Consider the following 23,462-nt stretch of genomic DNA (forward strand, 5'->3'; position numbering starts at 1 on the left):
TCAGGTTAGCCAGCTGAACTGCACCTTTTGGTGTAATTCTGCTGTAACAGATGGAAATAAGGTCAGGTCTGGTTTAGCTGGCAGTACTCCTATTTAGGTGAACCATGAACCTGTGCTGTGCAACTTAATAATTAATTATCAAACAAAAGCAAAGCTTAATTCTGAATGCTCTTCATGTGAAATGACTGCTTCATCTTTTATTATCATTGAGTTTTTCATTTAAAGGTATGCAGAGTAAAAAACAGGAACCCTTGGAAAAGGGAAATCCTACTTAACATGTCAGTTCCCACTTCCATGTTCAGTTCTTCCCCAGACAAATAAGCTTCCTACTCTCCAGCAGAGCTTTACTCTGCTGAAATCAGTCACTGAGATGACTTTGCCTTTACTAATGCAGCACTTCAGGGCAACATCTCAGATCCTGAAACAAATTTTAATAGTGTAAAAGCATGTTTTACTAATTTTAATTTTTAATGTAAAAATGGCTTAGTAATGAAAAAGGAAGAAGAGAGGTGGAAGTAGAGTGTCGTGAATACCTGGGTCCTGTCTGGTGAAACATACCTTGTAAGACAAAAAAATAGTGGCTTTGTAGGAAGCTTTGTTTCCTTGTTCTAATTTTAGCTTAAGCTACTGTAGTGGTAGACATTAATCATCATTCTGGAAACAGTAGTTATTACAAGTAAAGATTTTTTAAAAATACTCATAGAATTAGCAGTTAGTTTTTTATTTGTGGTTTCTTTCAATATCTTCATGTTAATCTTATTGCAAGTCCAAAATCTCTTTGAAGTGGTCCTTCATCTCATGTTTTATTAGCTCTTACATGATTCTACAAGACTTACCATACTCTAAACCTCAGCTTGGGTGACTGACAATCTCTCTATTGGGGTATTTGTTAAACTTGTTAAAACTCTACTATAAAGCAAAAAGTTTTGGTTTAAATTCCACCTCAAACTCTACCTAGTTCCCCTTAACTTCATCAGAAGTTGCATGTGTCCAGATGCTGAGGTTGGTGTTCAAACCAGACCATGGTTACCCTTCAGAGCTAGTTCCTGCACCAAGCTGCAGAGGTTAGATTATTAGTCTCTAATCTTGTGACAGCCCTGAACTAAACTACTAAAAACTAAAAAGAGTACTACTAAACTAAAATGAGTAAATCATTACCCTGATGTTGCTTAAGAGTAATTCTATTACAACATATCACATAATTGTTTGTTTCTCCTAGACCAAGCTGGAGCTCTGAAGAGACTTTGGTTCAATGCGTGAGGACTGCAGGACAGTTATTTCCTCAAGTGGAGCATCTCTGATCTCAGAGTGCTGTGGTATGGCTGAGCACTGGCTTTGCATTTCATGAAGTGTAATGTCTCCTAAACCTTTTACACAGACCTGTGGTCACACTGTTTTCACCAAGTATGTGTGCTTAAGCCAGCTTCTGGTATTTCCTTATACTGATAAAACTACACCTTAGACCCCTAAGCTCCCCATCTTTTCTTCTCTTCTGATTTGTACCTAATGATAGAAAGATTAGCTTTTTTTTTTCTATTTTTTTCCTGACAATGATGTAAAGAGAAATTTAGCACAAAGAAACCTGGACTATGAGCCTACAGGTCCTACTGGCAGATGAAAAGCGTATAATTAGCTAATCCAAAACTGATCTGTAAGCTTGACTAATCAAAATAAGGTACTTTGAACTATGTTTGGGTGAAAAAGTGACCTGACTTGCACAGCTGCTGAGCATCTGCAGCTGTTAATTGCCTTTAATCAGCCAGGCTTAAACATTCAAGCTTTCCACTGTAATTTTTCAGTCAGTTAATCAGACTCCACTGTGGTGCCAGGTAGGCATGTTTCCAAAGCACTGTGCATTTTAAGTGAGTGAAGTGGGATTTGTTTATACAGAGTTTTGTACATGTTGTGTGGGGAAATACAATTTTTGCTGTCCAAGTGGGTGTACCACGTACAGGAGCACGGGACAATCAGTCCTCTGCAATCTCTGCTTGGTGTCTAGGAAAGAATCCTTACCTTCAGTATGTAACTGGAGACTTGGACTAGGTGAATATACTTATCAGAATGCTGACCAGAAAGGCTTTTCTGAGAAGAAAAAACACCCATGGCAGGAAGGGCACACAAGTCTTGCTGCAAGATTTGTAGTTTTCTTCCTCCTAAAGACCTGGAAGTAGAAAACCACCTTGAAAAAAAAAATGAAGTTATATACCACAGAGTTGTCATCCTGGGTTTAGGAGAGCCCAAACAAATAATAAGATGATGCATAGTCTGGCACAAATGTATTCCACTCCCACCATCCATAAGCTTGTGTGGTATTCTTACTCAGGAGTAAATTAAGCATGGCAGACTGCTGGGATTATGCTGGATAAATACTTGCTGTGTGACTGCAGTGGGGGAGGATGGGAAATTTGGAAGGGAAAGAGGAATATTTTAAATGTACTCTCCATGTTTAAACTAGGACAACAGAGTTGGATAGCCAAACTATTCTCTAGCCACATAGAGGAAATTACTGTATTTGTGGGAAGCTGTTATGGGAAGAACTCACAGTGAAATTCTTTTTTCCTTCAATACTCAAAGCCTTAGTGAGTCATCTGTCTCCTGCCTTCTTTCCCCCCCACCTCCAAAAAAGAAAAAAGAAAGGAGAAAGCCTTTATTTCTGTCCCTTGGCAAATGGTACAGCTGTTGTGAAGAAGGTTTTAGTTCAGAATGCCACTGATCCAAGTACCTGAAGAGGCCAAATGAAGCATTGTCAGAGGGATGTGTGGATGTGTTGAATCTCCCATCTTTTGCTTTGAGGTGCAGATAAGCTTTCTCACAATGATGGAAACAACGCTGATAGGATGGAGTACCACGTTTGCAAATGTACACAGTGCTAGATGATCCCAAAGTGATGAAGTCTGGAAGCTGCCATGTTGGCACAGTGCCTGCTGTGCCTCTGCTGCCAGGCTGTTTCTCCATGGCTGCATGGCAACCCCCTTCCTTCAGGGCACAGCAGTTGTGTTTGTCCCAGTTGTGTTTGGTGGCTCCTCTGCTTCCTGCACTGGTCCTAGAGGAATGAGAGGGCTGTCAGGAGTAGAAGGATGTGGCAGTGGCAGAGAAAGGTGTCACAGTGCTGCTGATGCCGCCTGTGCACTTGCACTCGTGGATTTGGCTCCCCAGCAGAATTGGGTTGGCAGGTGGCAAGGGCTTAGTGACAAATCTGTTAATTACTAAAGATGTACTAATTGCTGTTCTAATGGGCTACAACAGTGTCATGGTATTTAATAATTACTGGGTAGTAGTAATCTCTCTGCTGGGCAATTGAAGTGGGAGCTGGGTCTCTTCTTCTGGGTTGGAGGTCTTGTTCCAAGGAACGTGTCAGTCATTTGATTGACAGGTTTTGCTTATTGGTAAGCCAAGCAGAAGGGATTTGCAGCAGTGTCTTTGCTGTGAAATCTAGCAAACAGAAGTCTTTTGATTGAAACTCTCAGTTTGGCAACTTTACACAATTCCCTTCCTTCCTGGAGTATTCTCTTCCATTTTAGATAGCAGGAAATATATTAATTAGATGCTTCTAATTAATCCATGTTTCTGTGCCTGCACCATTTCTATCTTTCTAGTGAACATACTGAGCAATTTGCCACGTGTTATTCATGCTCTGTAATTTTTACAGCCCTTAGGAGATGAGGTGCATGGCCTTAGCAGAATTTTGCTCTAAATGTGCTTGCTGGTCTGTGCTAATTGAGAAGGTGTGTGGAAGAAACACACCTGACACATGAATCAGGAGTTTGAAGTGTCATTCTTAGAGAAACAGAAGTTGTGAGAAAGTTGTCTCCCCACAGTCCTTAGTAGCTATGGCGTTGGGCAGACTTCCTTTTCCTTAGTTTCTTATTGCTGGAATTTTAGGGTTTTGAGCAACTTGGAGGCAAAGACCAAATATGAACTTGGCCTGATACTCAGGCTTTAGTCCACATAAAAAGCTATCATAGACCTGATGTGTTCCTAATAACCCTGTGTTAAGAGGATAAACTGTATCACTATTTGCTGTTTAACCCTAGTGACCTATGGTCTGATGGGTTTATGTTGCACATTTCAGCAAAATGGTCTAGAAAAAGAGGGAGGTTGTATTAGAGTGAAAGGGTGGATGATGGTGTTCTGTAGAACAGACAAAATTTCAAATGAATGGTGAGTCTTGGGGAATAGATCGCTTGTGATTTCTAACTGAACAATTAAATCTCCAGCAAAGTGGAATGAAAAATAATAAAGAAAAACAATACAGCATTCAAAAGGAGCAAAAAAAGTGAGCTTTAAAATTCCAAGGTATACAATAAGTAGAAAGAATCTTCAACAGTTCTCTTGTCCTTGCTGACTAAAGGATTATTTTTCCACATCCAGTTAAACTATAAGTAGTGCAGTCTTTGCACTTGATTGTACCCTGCCAGCTGCTGGTTCCTGGCTAGACTGCCCAGGTGAGGAAGTGACACTGGAGCAATGGCTCTGACCCACGATGATTTTGTCATTATATCAATCTCTGTTAATCTGTGATGATGCCAAATTTAGAAAATTTTCATAAAATTTTGTAGACAAATTTTTTTCAAGTACGTAACGGGATAATTGTAGTTTGAAGTGTTGGGCTTGATAGATTTTGATCTGTTGGAGATGTAGCTGACAGAAATTGGAAATTAGCTCTGTTGTATCTTGGAAATGTGTTTAATTGATATAGTGTCTTCCTATTTAAAAATAAGTGACTAGAATGCATGAAAGATTGTCACATAGGTTCTGGAAGAGGAGGAGGCTTTTTGAACAGAGAGTCCAAAAACACTCTGTCCAAAATGTTTGGACACTTAATGCTTTTTGGTACAGCTCCAAAGCTGAGAGCTCTTTTTATGGCTGTAGAGATAAACAATTAACAAAGTGCAGCTGCACTTTGATAGAGTTATTATGTGCAGTTTTTTAGAGGATGTTAAGTGGATCAGTCTGTATGATTTTATATACTAAATAAAATACTACAAATAGCATTAAATATTTTTAAATGTGCAGAAAGAGTATTTTCCTCCTGTAAAGTTGAGCTTTTGTAGATCTTTTGTTTTGTGGTAACAGTAATGCCCACAGCTGAATCAATGCATCTGTGATGTTGTTTGGCTTGGGTCTAGATGAACTATTCTGTTTACTATACAAAGATGTCAGGTTTGATTACTTTGGTTGACACAGGACCAATCCCACTGACCTAAATTTCTGAATTTCCTTTGTGCAAGTGAAATCCAGCTTCAACTCTTCATTGTGTACAAGAAGTGATTTGTATTTAGAATGCCTTAAGAATATCTAGGATGTGTATAGCAGGAGGAGAATCTGTAAATCTTGCAAAAGCTTTTGCTGGAAATGTTATGTGCTCCATATAAATTCTGTGTAGAACCAAAACCTGGAAATGAAAGATTGCTATACAGACTCCCTGGACATAATGACTGTTCATTCCAGGCAGTGCATAAATGTAAGATTTTGGGGGTTGTGAAGGAGCCCTTCTGTCATAACCAGGTCACCTCTGTAAAGAGTATGGATGCACTGTTTTGAGAGAGCTTTTCAAGGAAACTATAAAAAAGAATGGTGCACAAAGGCAATGTATTCTTTGTAACTCATCCTGCCAAGAATAGGACTGCTGACATTCAGAACACACACCATTTCCTTAAGAACTGTAGATATATTTATTTCTATATGTGTGTGTGTGCATGTTTCTTTTCAGTCTGTAATAAAGAAAATTTAGTTTCAGTGGTGGAAAGTCAGTGAGGCCAGGGATCAGACAAATGACCTTTGGACCATCTTTGTGACCATGAGAATGGAAAGAATAGGCAGTGCTATAAGGTGTTTGAGAAAGGATTTGGAAATAAGCAAGTTCTCTACAATAGGATAGGTTAATGTGGTGCCCAGAAGTATCTTCAAATTAAAAGAGTAGAGGGAATATTCTAATTAGACTGTAGAGTGGATGTAAAATATTCCAGGCTCCTGTTAGATTCAAATTTTGTCTGTAATAATTTTAAAAGTGTTGATGGGAAGGAAATGAAAGTATCTTTTAAAATGAGTGTTCCCATTTACAAACTCTTTTTTTATCTCCCTTAATGGGACAGTAGGAATAGCTGTATAGAGTCAGATCCAAGGAGAGCTTGCAGATGAGTGTAAGAACTTGGCACAGATATAGAATATTCTTCTAGCCTAAGAATTTGCACCTCAGGGGCTTATTGGAGTAATTTTGAAGTGCTAGAGACTGAGGTCTTGGAATCTGAGATGGATTTCTGTATTTCCAGTTTTTCAATCACAGTTTTCAATCTCACTGTATGAGATTGTGAGATGTGTTACAGTGCTTCTTTTTTTCTTCTTTGCTTTCTTTCTCTGAAATATTAATAATTACCAATCTAGGAAAGGTTGTGATTCACATGTGCAGTACCATTGCATCCATTCCCATTATATGCAGTGTTCTGAAGTCCTCTCTCCAGAATATAGGAGTTATACTCTTATAAACACCTTTATAAGGTCTTGACATATAGGACAGGTTGGAAAAGAAGCTGATTTGAGAAGAGCTATGTGACATCAAGGTCAGATGGAAGTAAAAATCTAGAATTTGGGTTTTAGATCCTTGCCTTATCTTACTGTCAGGGGTTCATTATTTTCATAATATCATGCTGGGGGTTTGTACCTATTTAGAACCTTGCTGCAAACTTGTGGCACCATGGCAGTAATATGTTTGATTAGGCAAACTGGTTTGTGGTGTAAAATATTACTGTTGTTCTTCATATCTTATTAAATACTGCATATGAGTCTCTTCTGTGCTGGAAAATAGCCCTGTGTGAACTCTCATTTGAGTACAGTTCTACAACTCTGGAGACTTGAGTCAATCTCAGGCTAATCCTTGCTGTTGGAGTTAATTTAAACAAGCTTTAGGGGGACTGAATTTCTTTCTTTTTAGTCATCCTTCTGAAGGAAGTAGTGATTTCCATAGAGAAATGATAATAGAAAAGGTCATTGTCCAAATTATCTTGTAAATGAAACTTATTGGATGAGATTATACATTTTTATAGTTATTTTATGTGATATGAGTTGACTGTTCCCTCTCATATACTCCAGGTTAAAAGTGTTTCTTTACTGCTGTCTTTCTAGAGCAGCTTTGCAGTGTACACTTGTTTCAATTTTAAAATCTTCACCTAAAATCCCAGCTACGCATGATTTTTATAATTTAATTCATCTTTTGCAGAAAGTAAGCATGAGCTTACAGAGTTTCTTCTTTCTGGTGCTTGTTAAAAAAAAACCAAAGGTAATATTGACCTAAGTGACAAGGTACACAGTAGCCTTAAATTCTAGTTATTGTACACCACGCCCTTACCTGTTTCAGTCCTTTGATCCAGTGTTTTGTGTAAGTGGTAAGATACTTATGCTTTACCACATCCTCTGGAGAAGTTCATATTGGGATTTAAAACAAAGAATCCATGTTTCTGGTGCACCTACTTACCTGCATGAGGCTTGGAGCACAAGGAGCTTCAAAGGTGCTGGAGGTGGGGACAGTCCATCAGTAATACAACCCAGCTGGACCTTCTAATTCTATAAATCACACTTGCATGGTTATTAGCTTATTTGGATATTCTGGTTCACAGTCAGAGTTTCCAAGTCTGAGAACAGCAAACTGTGAGATGCTTCGCTGCATAATTATTTAAAACCCAGCACCACCTACTGTGTTGTAGAGCAGTGTGGTACAGAGAGTCTTTGCAGTTACACTGTGTCTTTAAATTGTATCCAAAGTCTCTATACAAGCAAAACAAAAATAGAAAATCTTTGTTTTGGTTTGTATTGTTTTTTCAGGGTCTAGCTGACTTTGAGCTTCCTCTTTGGTGCTGGCTGCAGCCATTTGCGTGAAGAGGTATATTTGCTTAACTCTAAGGTTCCTGCAGCCACCAGGAGAGGGAAACACAGGCTTGAAGGACTCACAGATGACATGACCAAATGCTTTCTGTAAACCAGGGCTTGCTGCATTTGTTTAGGATTGAATTAGTAGCTTGTTATTGAGGTCAGTGTTTTTATGAATTTATTCACTGCATTTTTTGTTGATAGACACTCAAAAGGACATTACAAGCTTTATGTGGTTTTGTTGGTTTTAATATCCAACTGCAGGAATGTTTTAAAATTGCTTATGTTCAGTAATTTTATTGTTGATTTGCATCAACAATACTTTCTTTAGCTGTAATAGTCTTGGATCTCAGTTACATTAGTCTTGTACAAGCTTACAATGTATACAATGAATTCATGGATGTTTATATCTTGCAAAAAGGCCTTAATAGCAGAAAAAATTAAATCTCTTTTCTTCTTTTTTTCCCCTTTGGACACTTGATGTACTTTAAATCAATATAAGTAAGATTCTAGGAAAGCAGAAAAAATACTTCCTAACAACAGACTTAACTTCATATGGCAAGATACCTGCTGGTTAAATGTACCTGTCAGATATGCTTTAAAATCATTCATAAATATTTGACTACTTCCTATGCATTTCTAAAATCCTTTAGTTAGATGTTACTTTTACTAAAGTTCAGTGGTCCACCAGCTAAAATGCTTAAAACTGTTTTGACATCCAGGCAGAAATTATTTTAGTGTCCAACAGTGCTTCCTAATTGATCAGTTTTGAGTACCTTAGTGATAGAAGTGTGTGCAGTTAATCACAAACCAGCCTAGCAGTAAATTTGTTGGAAGTGAAAATTTCTGCCAAGGAAATAAATGTCTTGTGGAAATTCCCACTTTCAGTATCTGTGTGTTTTTGGGGAAACTCCCTTTGCAGCTGTCTTCAGGAGTAGGATCTTGACAATCATGTTTGTACTTCTGCTAGTTACATAATTTTTAAACCAATGTTCTATTTTAAATTGTTCTACAAGCACTGATGAAAGAGCAGTTAATCACAGCCATAGTGGCATTTACAGTCTTTTGTCTGAGGACCTTGTATATAAATAACAGTTAAGAGGAACAAAGAATGCGTTCATCTATTTTCAATAGTAAATGGAAATGGAGTGTTTGTAATGTATCTGAATTTATAATAAAAATAAGCAAAAGGCAGCAAATTATCTTTGGGAGTTGCCTTCTACTGTAAGTGTTGTTTATTCCAAATGTTGCTGGTGTGATCTGACTGGCACAGACTTGACCCAGTTAACTCCCTGGGGTTTTGAGGGGCCTTTGGATTCAGTAGAAATCTGTGAAATGTGAAAAGCTACACATAACAAAATTGCCAACATCTAAAATTATGCTGGAACAGCTGTACTGATCTTAATTCAATCCTTATTTGATAGAACCATTTAGGGTGCAGAAGACCTCTAAGATCATTGAGTCTTAACTGTCAACCTAGTTCACCACTAAACCATGTCCCCAAGTGCCACATCCACATTCTTTAAACACCTCCAGGGATGGTGACTCCACCACTTCCCTTGGCAGCCCATTCCAATGCTTGACAACCCTTTCTGTGAAGAACATTTTCCAAATATCCAACCTAAATCTCCCCTGGCACAACCTGGGGCTGTTTCCTCACACCCTGTTCCTTGGTGCCTGGGAGAAGAGACCGACCCTCACCTGGCTATGACCTCCTGGAAGGGAATGGAGGCACTGAGGTCTCCTGAGCCTCCTTTTCTCCAGGCTAAACACCCTCAGCTGCTCCTCACAGGACTGGTGCTCCAGACCCTTCCCCAGCTCCACTGCCCTTCTCTGGACACACTCCAGCCCCCCACTGTCTTTCTGGGAGTGAGGAGCCCGGTAATATATTAGTATCAAGTCTTGCATTATTTTTCAATGCTGGCTGGCGTAAATGAATCTGTTAAATAATAGTGTTCTTATATTGAGAGATTGCGGATGGTTCTTGTCTTCCAGCTGCTCAATCTAATTTGCTTTTTTGGAAGCTATGCATAAACTACAAGTACTTTGTGGCTGTACTTTGATTTATGGACATTTGAGCAATATATGACATTAACTGTATCCCAAAATCAAAATCATGCTATCATCTTCTAGGATGTGTGCCAAACTGTTTGATGAAACAATCTTGAAAAGTTACAACTTTGTTTTAAAATTGATATGCTCATTCTCTGAGATATGGCTTTTTATTGCAGACTGGTGTTGGCTGGCATTTTTTGAAGTTCCAAGCCAACAATATGTCTCTAGCTGTTCAGAACCTGAGAGCTGCTGGGGTATAAGTAGAAACTTGGAAGCTTTTAAGTGTTTACTGGATATATATTCAATTGAATATATATTATCAAGACTTCAGTTACCTATTTTAAGTATATGTAACAAATAAGTAAAAATATTATTAGGACTTGTTTGTGTCCTCTGAAGTAAGCTGAAGGAAGGGATGATGGTGGAAATTTAAAGTATAGGAGTTCTTTTGACATTGAAGGAGGATTTTTGGAAGTTGTGGTCTCATTTCTTCTCCATGTTGCTGATTTTTTTTTCTTTTTTTTTGCAAAGATAATAATGCAGTTCAGCCAGCAGAAGTAATTCTGATGGATACTTATTTGTATTTTCACAAGATTGCCCTACTTAATAGATGGATTCAGTAATTTGCACTTGCTCTTCTACAATCTGCAGTTGTGAAGCATGCAGCTGACAAATACATTATCTCTCAATAAAATGGCTGTGTTTCCACTGCCATCTAGAAACTTGAGACTAAGCTAGTTTGGTAGAATTAATAAAATAATAAAACCTCTAATAATCTACTCCAACTCAAACTAAGTTCACATTCTGTTCATCCCTTACTTTCTTAATGCCTTATTATACTGTGGCCTTCTGTGGAAATAGATAATGTATGAAACCTTACATTATTCTGAGTGGAACTTAACTACTGAGCTGACTTGCTGCAGCTGACAGAAAGTGTTTTTCATGCTATTTTAATTTTTTTAGTGCTTTGTTGATTTTTCTGCCTTGCCTGTTGCTGTGCTCTTGTTGTGCTGCTTTTATTTGCAGTCCATTCTTGCAGTTTCCTGTAAATTTGTCAGCAAGAGGAAGTGCTCCTGCTGCAGACAGAGCTCAGCCCTGTGGTGAGACCCTGTGGTGAGTTTAAACCAGCAAGGACAGTGTTCTGCCAGATGTGTTTGTGCCCCCACATCCCATTAACTAATGGTTGGTAGGATTGCTTTGGGCTGCCAGCAGAAGCTGCTCCTGACAGTGGCAGGGAGGACTGGCTGATTTCCTCAGGCAGCAGCCCTGCTGGAGTGAAATTCAAGTGTTGGTTTCAGATGCTTTGGTTCTTCCTTTTAAGGCTGAGTGATTAGCTTATACCATTAAAAAAATGGAGTATCTCTTTTGGAGTGAAATTCTCCCTAGGCTAGCTTGGTGCAAGGCTGCTTCTCACCACTGATTTCATGGGGACAAATGAAGATTAATCTGAAAACCTTATACCAAAGGTCCATGCATAATAAAGTTTTGCTTTGTGAAGGAGGATATATTTAATACTCTTTCACTTCCCTGGCAGACATGTCAATCAAATCCATAAAGATTTCATGTCTTTTCAGATTCCTTATTTGCAATTTTGAAATACAATCCTTCTGGTGAATGTTTGGTCCAGAAAGCTAAACTGAATTTTCAGTCTCCCAAAACTGTGGCACATCTAAACTTTGGTTGTTCCTTGGTGGAACACCTGCTCTAGTGTGTGTGTGTGAATTATCTTCTGTTCTGATTCTGGGAACATCTTGATAGTGTTTGAAATCACCAGAGAAGTCGAAATGGGATCTTGGAACTTGAAATGAAGAATTCTGCTGCATTTCTGAGTACTAAAATGAAGAAAGAGGGAGCACAGCATGAGAAAGGTTAGAGGGCAAAAGCAGTACCTCAGGAACGTGTGTTGGATGATGGAGGCATGGTTTTATGAGACTGTTGGGGCCAAAGAGCGTGGTACTAGAAGTTGTGGAGTTTGGAGGGGAAAACCAGGACTGAGGTGTGTCACATCAGGAAAGGGAAAGAGGAACTGAAGGGTTTTTTCCAGTGTTGCATATGCTCAAGTGCTGTCGTTCTAAATCTATTTTTTTACTAAGTTAGAGAAACAGCTTGCGAAGATGCTAATGCAGACTTAGCAGAGTATGCTTATTTAACAGAGAACTGAGGGAGGAAAGACAGATTTAGGGCAGTGCCCTAAATGGGTAACTGATACTGTAACAAATAAAGCAAGCGCATTTAATTCACAAGCCACTGAGCTTAGTCCTCTGTAATCACTTTCTGTGTGAAAAATCTATCAAGCCACTGAGACAACTGGGTATTGATCCTTGTTGAAGAGGGATCTTGTGTTCTGATATGTGGATCCTTTTGGCTAACAACAGGTCTGTGGATTTATGGTTCAGTTTCCCTTCCCATAGAGCCTGGCAGTGGAAGGAGCGCAATGGGTGCTCTGTGGTGAGAGAGCTGTTTTTCTAACCTATGCAGCTGTGAGCAGTATCTGAAATATTACTTTCTTTTATGCTTTGACTGTAGGGTAGTTTACAAAAAGAGATATTGTATGGAGACTTCTTCCTTCTATTTTGGGATACAGATTCATGTCCGCTTCCCCAAAAATATGTGAAGTAAGCTTTGCCTGACATAATTATAAATGTTTCATGCATCACTCTGAAACTTGCTAGTTGATTTCGTCTTGTTCAAACTTTTGAGCCTGGAATGTTTTTAAATTTAGACAAGCCAGTGAAACACTTGAATCCTTTTAAGAACTCTAGATGAAAATAAGTGTAAAACAATGGCATTTATTCATTATCAGTTGGTGATACTTATGAGCAATTGTGCACTCTTGAATTTGAATTTTATTGTCTTTTGTGGTTTGTGTAGCATTAACCGTACAGGCAGGACTTGCTCTAAAGCATGTCTGTGCAGCAGAATTTTTCAGGATGGCTATTTTGATTGTCTAGGGTTGAAGAGGGAAAGGCAAGCTCCAGCTGTGGGAGAGAAGACAGATTAAACACTTACAGTTCTGTGGAGCAGTGCAAGGACCTGAGGCACAGGCTCTTCAGGAGCACAGGCAGCGCTTCTGAGCCGTGTCTGCCAGTGTGGGAGCTGGAGCACATCAGGAGAAAAACGGACGACTTTCTTTTTCTGCCATAGGAAAGTGGTTGATTGAAAGGTGGGTGGGAAGAAAGTGAGCGCTGGAAAATCCCCTCTGCTCTCTAGCTCGATTGAGCTGTGTGGGAATTGATTTATAACCTCTCTGGGAAGCTGGGAAATCTGACAAAGAGAGCGCTGCCACTGACAGCGGGGAAACAGGAAGTGACAAAGGAAACAAGTCATTGCCTCGGCGTCACTTTTGGCCACAGAGCTCTGCAGATGCACGAGCACTTGGGCCAGGGTTGCTTTTCCTTTTGTGTGCTGGGCAGACGGCAGCTACAGCTGTGGCTTTCAACCTGGGAGTACCCAAAGGTGGGAGAAGCGCAGGGATGTTCCTGCCATGCCTGAGAGGGGTCAGAAGTTGTTGATGGCTTTGTCATCTCAAAGGAAACAATCGTTCAGTGGAACTGGCTGCAGGAAAACCATGTGTCGGTCAGACAAGGGCTCCAGGTTAGTGTTTTGTGCCTTGTGTTTCTGTCATCTTTTCTCCTTCAGGTCGAGAGCAGACTGCAACTAAGAGTAGAATATAGTATTTCAGCTAAAATACTTTTAACTCGTGCAGAAAATTAAATGATAAAGAATTGGAGTGGGAAGAGATGAGTTGGGTGTTGGTTGAAAACTTGTCAGAAAAGAAAAGCAAGTTGAAGCAAGTTAAGAGAATAAACTTAGTTTTACAGTGTATTTCAGTCGGGCTTATTTCTCTGTTCCCTTTGTCTTGTAAGATTTTTTTTTACTTCAGTGTTTGTACTGTGCTATTAATCTTTCTGAGAGAGTATTGTGAAAGGGGCTGTTAGAGGTATTAAGAAATGGAATGTGTAACCAAAAAAAGTAGGAGAGATATGGAAAACTATTTCAGAAGTACTGGAGAATGGTTAATAAATAGACAAGAGACCTGATAATACTGCAGAAAGCAGTTTTAAGAACAGATGGTAAATGTTTAGATGGTTGAATCAGAGAAATCATTCCAACTCAGAATTGCTGAGAGCATAGAGGGGAAACTCTTCCTGTTCTGCAGTGTGTAATGCTGCCTCATTTTTGGTACAGCCTGGTACTTCAGTCTCCCTCTGCATGATTTGAAGAATACATTCATTTCTGTAAATTATGTATTATATATGTCATATTATTTGGAAGTTATATATTCAGAGGTAAACTAGCATCTGGCTTAGCTAGGTTTTACTTCCATGTAAAATTTAAGGACTAGAGGTTATGAGATTACAGTTGTAAAAGTTCTCAGATGTAGTTGGCATAGAGAGCATTGTTACAAATTCAGATCAGGTTTACTTTCTGTGCTGCAGCTTTGGAGGCTGGTTTTTTGTTTTTTCCAGCATGACCAAACAGGGCCAGATCATAAATGTTATTATAACAAGTGAGAACTTTTAAAACAACTATTGGCAGCTGTAGTCTCAGAGAAGAGGGTAATATTTTTTTTGCCTATATACTGCAAGATGTGGAGATGATCACATCTGCTATATATTCTGCTGAAGTTAAGCAAGAACTGAGGGCTCTTCCAGGATGCAATCCTTAATTGAATCAACTTGTATTTGCTCTAATTGGGATGAATGCCAATAGCTCTTAGGGCCAAGAAGGGTAAGTGTTCTTTTACAATGTAATCCAGATTTTTAACCTGGCAGAATTTCACTTTTATTCATGGAGGGACTTTCAGCCTGTAAAGTTATGCCCTAGCCTCCAGTCTAGCTGTTCTCTATCTACTGAGTGAGGGATAGATTAAAATTGCTTCACAGATGTATACATTTATCTGCTACACAATAACAGAGGTCTGCTTTCCATTCAGAGTTTGAACTTGGTAGCAGTGCTATGATTCAGAAAACACTTCTGTATCTGACTGGCCCTGTCCTGGTTATGAGATGAAGTGTGTGAATTCACTTTTATTCATGCTGTTTAACTTTCGGGTACTTTGGAATAAAAACTGGCTCATTGTGATAGTGTTTGAGAAAAGTATAGTGATGTGGTAGACTTGGGCTGACTTTACTGATACATAAGCAATACACTGCAAACTGATTTGGTTTTCAGTCTGTTGGACCAGTTTGTATATAAGAAGGAGTTACAATAGTGATTATATAAGCTCTGTATCATGCTCCAGAGTGTTGATTGCACCATTCTGTCTTTCCAAAAGCACCCTTGAACGATAAAGCACATCCTAGAAACTGCTGTTCTACTATTTCTCCTGCTACACTGCAGGGCCTTTCATCTCCCTCCCAGGCATAGAATTGTCACAGGGATCACCTGAGAAAAAAGTGATGCAAGACCTTTCCCTGCTGCCATCCTCTTCTTGTTCAGAGGGTTCCATTCAGTGGGGGAGAAGATTAATTCAATAGCCACATGCAGTGGGTTTGGGACTTGGTGGGAAAACTGATTTAAAAATTAAAAACTATGTATATCTAGTTCCTTGGTGAGTGAGAAGAGAAATAAAGTGTGTAGCTGTAACTAGAAGCTTTCACCAAACAATGCCTGGGGGATGTTGCCTTCTGTTTGTGAGAGAGGACCAGTGTCAGAAGGAGCTTTGGCTGCACTGAGTGAGCCCTTTCTGTTAATTTGGTTGTCAGCCCTGTGGAAGAGGCTCTCCAATGCACCAGAGGTGAAAATCTGTAATTGGGGCTTTGGATTGTAGTGTAAGAATGTGACTGCATAAGAAACAACTGGGAAATGTCCCTCTGTTCTCAGTGATGCCAAAGTTAACAGTGACTTCAGTGACTGCTATGGCACCTACCTGGTAATGCAACATCCATCTGTTCTTGATGTAATCTGTTAAAGAGGTTAGAACAGGAATATCAAGAGCTGAAGGAACCATTCAGTGAGCTAAAGGCCACCATACCATAGATGCTAAGACCACAAAAATCTTTGAGCTTCCATTTTTTCCTTCTCTCCCACCCCTACAATAAAAATTCTGAAGTTAGGTTTGTGTTGACAGCTTTCTCCCAGCAGTGTGATGTAAAATAGCAACATTTGTCCTTACAGAACTGTTTTCTACAGTCAAGAAAAGAAGAAAAATCAGATTAGGTCTAGAGTCAAAGTACTTAAATGCATTTTAGCAGCATAAGTGAAAGATTTCATCTCAGAATACTGAAGTCTTCCCTAAGTGTCTGCCATGTTCCTGCAAATGAAAGTTCTTGAGGAGTGTACAGATATGATGGGGAGTGTTATAAGCCACACTGAAATCCAGATAATAGGCTTAGCTGCCTCTAAATCTGTTGAAAAGCCTGGTGCATTAGGTGGGCTCTTTAGTTCATGTAATCTGTACTTGATGTCATGGATTTCAGCTGTGTCTCCTTTTACTCACTTCTTTTATTCACTTTGCTGGACTGGGGAAGTTCCACATTTTGGTCTCTGTTTTCAGGACTGTTTTATAGTAAGTAGCCAAAAATAAGAAATTTTTGTGAAAAGGGGAAGCAGAACCTGATACTCAGCTGTCCTTTCCTGTCAGGTAAATCCCATAGTCAGCACACTGTAGAAATGGATTAATTTTTTTTCTGTTTCCATAGTTTTCTTTCCTGTCTGCCTTAAGATCTGTCTTTTAAGGTAGAGGAGATAATGCCTATCCAGACATGCTTTAGTGAGTAGTCTGACTGCTGCACTCCCCTATAGAAGGCAAACATGACCAGAACAAATATTTCTGCTTTCTGTATTTACCTAGGGTGCCATATACTTAGTGCCAGTGTTTGACTTTGGCTTCCTAGAAATTTCAGCTTACTGGTTGTTTTGGATAACTTCTCTGAGACCTTGAACTCTGCCTCTTCTGATAGGTTTTCAGCCTACATGCAGAGCACTGAAATAGTTTCACACCATGCACTGGGTGCTTCAGTCCTTTCTTTTGTTCTTTGTAGTAAAGATACAGAGGATTGGAAGACCTAAGATGAACATGAAACTCTTGGATGGCATTGGGACTAACATTGGAAAAGTAGCATCAGAATATATTCATCTGAATGAGAAGGTTTCATTTTTACTTAGTCTATTTTCTGAAGATAACTAGAAAAAGACTGAAGTAACTTAAGTTCTAATGGTTAAACACTGTGATGTGTATTCTTAAAAGAATAAGCCCAGGAGTTGCCTTTGCAATCCTTATTTCAAGGAAATCACTCTTAGCAGTATCCATGTGGTTTGGCGTCAGCAGCCAGCTGGGCAACACTCTCCATTTCCCTCTCTTCAACTTTTCTGCAAGATGTGGAGAAATAATTTGAAGGATTTAGGGGGGCAGGGGGGATGTTACCTTCTGCTACTATTTTTTCATTTTTATTCTTAAAAGCTTAAAATACACTAGTAGCTCCATTTTGGACATATTGCTGTTGCTAGAAATTTCATGTGGAGGAGGAGGAAATAACTCAGCTTGGAAAGATCTCAGTCATTTAATAAGAACAGGGAGGAAACAGCAGAAGGAAGGATATAGCTGAGTAGAACAAAAGCAGCTTACTTTTTGGTGAGCAGGGAGGTCCAGGGGGAAAATTGGGATACCATGGTGTCTTGACGTGTCTGCTATGGGAGCCTTTTTAGGGCCTTGGATCCCATCTTCTCTGGCTGTATCTGCTTCATAACACTGGACACCAAAACCTAATTTTTGTGATTAAGTCTTCTAGGCTGGCTAGAGAATTTAATTTAGTTTAAACTCTCCTGGTAGAAATTGTTAGGAATTTCTACCCTTTCTCACACGAGTCATCACCAAACAGCAAACAGATCTAAATCCTAAACTGATCCCAAGTGCAAGATCCACTGACTTGCATTTCTGTTTTCCCTAACCCATACAATGGATACATACTTTGCTGTTGTACCTCAGCAAATCTGAAACACTTCCTTATTCTTTTCAGAATGGAAAAAGCCACTTTAGGTTGGAGGGGCAAGTGCTTGGGTAGGGTGTTGTGCTGAGACTCTTGGGTTCTGCGCTGAGCCTCACAATTTACCTCCCTTACTGTCCCTTTTGGGAAAAGGAGAAACGAACAAGATCATTAAATTTCAGTCCTGCACTGAAAGCTTTTCAGTTCTAAACCATCATTCCTTTATCAGAAACTAATTAACTGGAACATCATTAGTTTGTCTTTTACCAGCAAAGGTCTCTAGCCCTACATCTGAAGGTAACAGACCCTTTTATGTCTAGGTCAAAATTCCCATTCTATCCACATGTGTTTTCTTTTCCCCATGACACAGTAGGATTTTTAGCCTAGTTCTGTTAGTAGATGAAGAAAGAAAGGGCTCATAATGATGTATCAGAATAAGTTGCTACCTCAGAAACTAATCTATTTGGTTTAAGATGACAGCAGAAGGAGTGCTAACTGCAGAGATGCTTGGTGGAGCATTACATAAATAATTGATATATAAATCAAATGGAAGCCTGCAGGAATCTGAGAATACCTTCATTTGCACACTGTGCTGTCACATGTAACATACAGTATGAGATTATATACTAATCCTTTTAGTTAAAGAATAAAACATGTAAATATCAGGAGTAAGTAGTATTGGATGCTGCAGTTACTAAACCTTGTTCCCTTGTTGCACAGAAAATGACATTTTCTGTATATATGTGTGTCATGTGGCACTTGGGAGAAGAAACCGATTTTATTTCCAGTCACCTGCCTGATTAAGTCTTGCAGTGTTATCTGGAGTATTTTTAAAACATAAATACTTAAGCACCATTTACTAAGCACTTTTTCTTTGTTTCAACAACTGTCAATCACTTTTGAGAGCTGTATAAAAATAAATCGGGGCTTTTTGCACCACGTTTTTTTATACATTACAAAGTTCCTGGAATCTTTGAACACCCTGTCTGTGTTACATTCTTGAGTGCTGAACCACATTAGTTGTTTGGAAAGCTTGTTTAAGGAAACAAGCTTTGCTTCTCAGTACTCATTCCTTAAAGTAAATCCGAGTTTTAAGCTGTTTTTAATTATTCTAAATTGCAGAATGATGGCCTCGCAGGAGCAGGTCTGGCCAGTCCCAATGAAGGCAATTGGAGCACAAAACCTTCTGACAATGCCTGGAGGAGTCACCAAGTCAGGGTATCTTCATAAAAAAGGAGGCACCCAGCTGCAGATCCTGAAGTGTAAGTTGAATGAAGTTTTAACTAAATTAAATGTTTTAAATGATTGCCTCTGGGCCCAGTAACAGATTTCGTGTTAGCAGACTGTTGAAGCTGTTCTTCTACTTTGTATTGGAATACAATTTTACTGGAATATATGTATGAAAGACTCATATCGAAAGATTGTCCTTTAATTGTTTTGCAACTTTAAATCTTAGATAATATTTGTTGTGGTTGATTTTATTTTGCTGGTTTGGTTCTCTTGTCAAGTCCTTCACAAGTAAGGTTTTCAAGACAAACAGATTCCCAGGATATGTATTGATTTCAAATACTCTTTTCTGAGAGAAGCTAGTACTCAGCTTTTTTTTTTTTTCCAGTTGGTTATTCTGTACTGGAAAAAATATTCCTATCTCCCACTGCTGTTGTGAAATGGAAATTTTCTCACTGCCAACATTGGGCTGTACTTAACAGTAATTTCTTCTGAAATCAGTGTCTATTTACATGGGGAAAAGTTCATATTTTGGGTTTATATATATGCTATTCATTTGGTATCCCTGTTTATACTGAAATAGTACTTATATAGTTAAGGACAAAGATTACTGCCTTTGATAAAGGAAGGAGTATTGGCTTCTTTCAAAAGAAGAAAACGGGATATCATTTTATTGGCAGGATTATGTACTTGAGGTGAAAGAAGAGAGGGAGATAAGGGTTTGGGGATGGATGTAAATATGTGTTTGTATCATGTGGCTGCCTTGCTGCTATTGCTTATTCCACTAATAAAGGAGCACAGGTGGAGGTCAGGCCTGCAGTCTCTGAGGCTTCTTTTGAAGTTTTCAGATCAGCTGCAGGGAATCCAATATTACCCTTAGTGCTGAAACTCTGCAAATGGACAGCTTCCCTGGGTGACTGATCATCAGTGAGCTGTCACTTGTTTGTGCTCATTTACAGTGATTCATATGATTACTAAGGTCTTAAACAATAATTCTATACATGCTAAGAGGTTCTAGTTGTTCTGCTGCCCTTGGATTTATATTTTGATCACTTTTTATCCTTTCAGGGCCACTGAGATTTGTGATTATCCACGAGGGATGTATTTATTATTTTAAGAGCAGCACATCTGCATCTCCCCAGGGTGCATTTTCTTTGAAAGGTTACAACAGGTAAGTGCCAAGGAAGTTGTTAAACACCCAAGCTCCTCCTACTTAATGCTAAGGGCTGTGGGTTTCATTTCTAATGAAGTTAAGCACAGCTACATCTGTTGTTTGGGTTAAGCATTGATCTCAGATTCCAAGAAATGTATTCCTTTCAAATTGTATATATGACATTTCCTGCTTGGTGAGTGGATAGCCTTCTTTTTCTGAAATTTAACCAGTAAAGCTGTTTGAATGGCAATGACCTTGCTCCTGTTACTGATTAATGCAAACTGCACATGCAGATAGATGTGGATTCTTTCAGACAGACCTTCTTTGTTCTGTAGTGACCAGAAAGGAATCAGAAGAGAAAATTTATGGAGTTACTAGTTCAGCAACTGCAGTTAGTGTTGAAACTGTATCAACTACAGACTGCTAAATAAGAAAATGCATGTGCAAAGTATCTGACTCATTTCACTACACATTTTTAATCTTAATATTTACTTTGCACGTTGAAGACAAGAATATATGGCTTTCAAGTTAGCCAGTGCTGGCAGAATTTGAATGCAGCAGAAGTACAAGGCCTACCAATACAAGTCCAGCCTAACTTTAGGGAATTGCTGTTGAAATTGATGCCAAGAAATGTTTAATGAGATAGAGGACATGTAGAGAAATATCACTGTATTGATCCTAACCACTGCAATTTCATGGTATTTGTATATGTATGTCTTGTACTGTATAATGTTCTCAGAGTTATGGAACGAGGAATTACTTTTCTTAGATTGAGAGCTTTTCCAGCAGAGCAAGACAATGACATGTTTTTAAGGCAATGCACTTGGTAACATTGTAGCTAATTAAAAATTCAAGATTAATTTGTAGAAGAAACCCACACTGTAATTTTGTCATGAGACCAGTTTCTGCTATCCACATGAATGTGAACAATACCATGGAATCTGTAAATGCTAGAGACTGTTCATTCCTTTTTATGTATCTTCATTCTAGCAGCCTTGTAGAGACCTTGGTTGGAATAAGGAGCCGGTCTTGATTAGTATAAGGCACAGACAAACATTATTGAAAAAGAATTTGAACTGAAAGCATTGTTAGATTGAGTAGTTGCATAAGGGATTTTTAGAGTTTTCCCCCTTAGGAGCCCCAAATGAAAAAATTCCTTACACATACAAAAAAGAAAGCAGTTAAGTTATGCTTGTTTTAAAATAAAAAAATGTGCAAGAAAGTGTTTATAAGGGAAATGTGTAAAATGAAGTTTGCTTTTATTATTAGTTTTTCCTTTTTATCATGGGAAATGTGTTTTGATTTCTCTTCTGAAATAGTGACTTCTTGAAATAAGGGCCCTGAGTAGGGGTCCTGAAACAAGCACCCTGAGTACCACTTTCAGTGTGTGATGCTTATGAATGAGTGTGATTCATTAACTCTTGAACAGGTCAAACAGCTGTTTATAAAGGTCTGGCTGGGGGATTAACAAGTGCTCTTCCTTTTGCATTGTCCCTTCTACCACAGTAATGGAGAAGTACTGCAGATGCACAAATGGGCATTTCTGTGGTGATTTTCTGGGCTTGGGGATATTTTCCACAAGGCAAAACTGGTCAATGAAACTGCTTTCTGTCAGTGTTTATGCCCTGCATAGCAGCATTACCTCTAGATGAAGGTGTTTCTGTATTGGTTGCTCTGTTTGTCAGGGTGATGCGGGCAGCTGAGGAGACAACATCAAGCAATGTGTTTCCTTTCAAGTTAGTTCACATAAGCAAGAAGCACAGGACGTGGTTTTTTTCAGCTTCTTCTGAAGATGAAAGAAAGGTAACTTTCTTCTTTTGCAATAGCATTTTCCTTGAAGCAAAAAGAGAATCCTGGACTTCCCTAAAATCTAAATGAACTGGAAATGCTGCTGAAATTTGTATACCTGGTTCTTTGGGCTCCTCTGAAAATCATGTCTGAAGTTTTAACTATTAACTTAATGTTAATTTAAGTTGTAATTTAGGGAATGGCTGTGACATACTAAATGGGGTTCTCCATATTTCATAAATATTCCATATTTATTTTTCACTAAGGAAAAAGTAATGATACGTAAGACTTTAATAAATTCTGAAAACTGTTCAGTGAAATCTCTCACATGTAAACATACTCTGAATATGTATCTGGCTTTAAGAATAACAGCCTGAAATTTGCAAAGCTACTTCAGTAGGTTCCTACAGCATTTTAGCTAGTCAAAACATTTGACTGCTGAGTGTTTTCAATAAAAAAGCAATGGATAAATACTGTTTCAATGTATGTTCCCTGCACAGTTACTCTGATCTTACAGAGGACAAGGTACATCTGCATTTAATGATTTAAAAATTCATGTGTTGAATGTTGCATTTTTATTTTTGTTTAGAATTGGATGCTATCCTTGAGAAGGGAAATTGGTCACTACCATGAGAAGAAAGAAATAATAACAGAATTTAGGTATAAACCCTTATTCTTTATTGGCTTTTTTATCCCTTTTGCACTTGCTCTTTACAGTGGTGTTTCAGGTTTTTTGCACCTACAAGTAACTCCTGTTAAATAAGAACAGGCCCAGTAAGACCCAAGAGGAAAATCCCTTCCCAATTTATACTTTAAAGAATATGAAGAAAAACCCAGATCTTTAAACAAAGAGCACTTTCAATGTCAGCTTTGTATAAAAGAAATGAAATCTTTCAAAAGATAGCAACAACATATCTGACTGTTAATTGGGAAATAGGAACAGATTGCTTCTGCTTTTCCAGCATTCCTTTCCAGTGCTGCAGTCCTGCTAAACAGAAGTAACTCTGTCTTTTCTCTTGCAGTGACTCTGGTTCTGATGCAGACAGTTTCTATGGCTCAGTGGAACGTCCCATTGACATCAAGTATTCCCATCATTCAGCAGATAATGAAGGTGACAAATTCAGACACTGATAAATAAGACTTCTTGTTTCTTATTTATTTCTTCTGAATTCTGCAGGAATTATTCCCATAGCTTAAGTAAACTGATCCAGTTTGTAACTGGTGGTTTTTTACAAGGTGTATATCTGTTGTAGTTTTAAATCAGCAGCAGGTATTCTGTGCCATTAACTGTTGGTACAAATAAACTAAAGAATTTCAGATCCTTTAAGAAGGTTAATTAAAAGTGAGACAGAAAGCCTGTCAGGTAGGCATTCACAGCATATTTCAGCAACTGAGTTCCTAGTCAAGAAATATGTTTATGAAAACCAACATGAGAAATCTTTCCTTGA

General features: G+C 38.6%; 1 protein-coding gene across 2 annotated transcripts in view; it reads left to right on the forward strand.

The window, feature by feature from the left end:
• Window positions 1–1,204: 1,204 nt before the first annotated feature.
• SH3BP2 (SH3 domain binding protein 2) overlaps window positions 1,205–23,462 on the forward strand; it is a 29,293-nt gene continuing 7,035 nt past the window's right edge. The window contains exons 1-6 of one of the 2 annotated variants that reach the window (XM_031060099.1): window positions 1,205–1,316; window positions 18,969–19,108; window positions 20,142–20,244; window positions 21,912–22,029; window positions 22,604–22,674; window positions 23,037–23,125. In XM_031060099.1, the coding sequence (XP_030915959.1) occupies window positions 18,970–19,108; window positions 20,142–20,244; window positions 21,912–22,029; window positions 22,604–22,674; window positions 23,037–23,125 (520 nt within the window). In that variant the 5' untranslated portion in view covers window positions 1,205–1,316; window position 18,969. Of the gene's footprint in view, window positions 1,317–13,344; window positions 13,513–18,968; window positions 19,109–20,141; window positions 20,245–21,911; window positions 22,030–22,603; window positions 22,675–23,036; window positions 23,126–23,462 lie in introns of those variants that run through there. The other variant, XM_005424723.2, reaches the window with a different exon arrangement.

The sequence above is a fragment of the Geospiza fortis genome, unplaced genomic scaffold, assembly GCF_000277835.1.
Source record: "Geospiza fortis unplaced genomic scaffold, GeoFor_1.0 scaffold147, whole genome shotgun sequence".
Lineage (NCBI taxonomy): Eukaryota > Metazoa > Chordata > Aves > Passeriformes > Thraupidae > Geospiza > Geospiza fortis.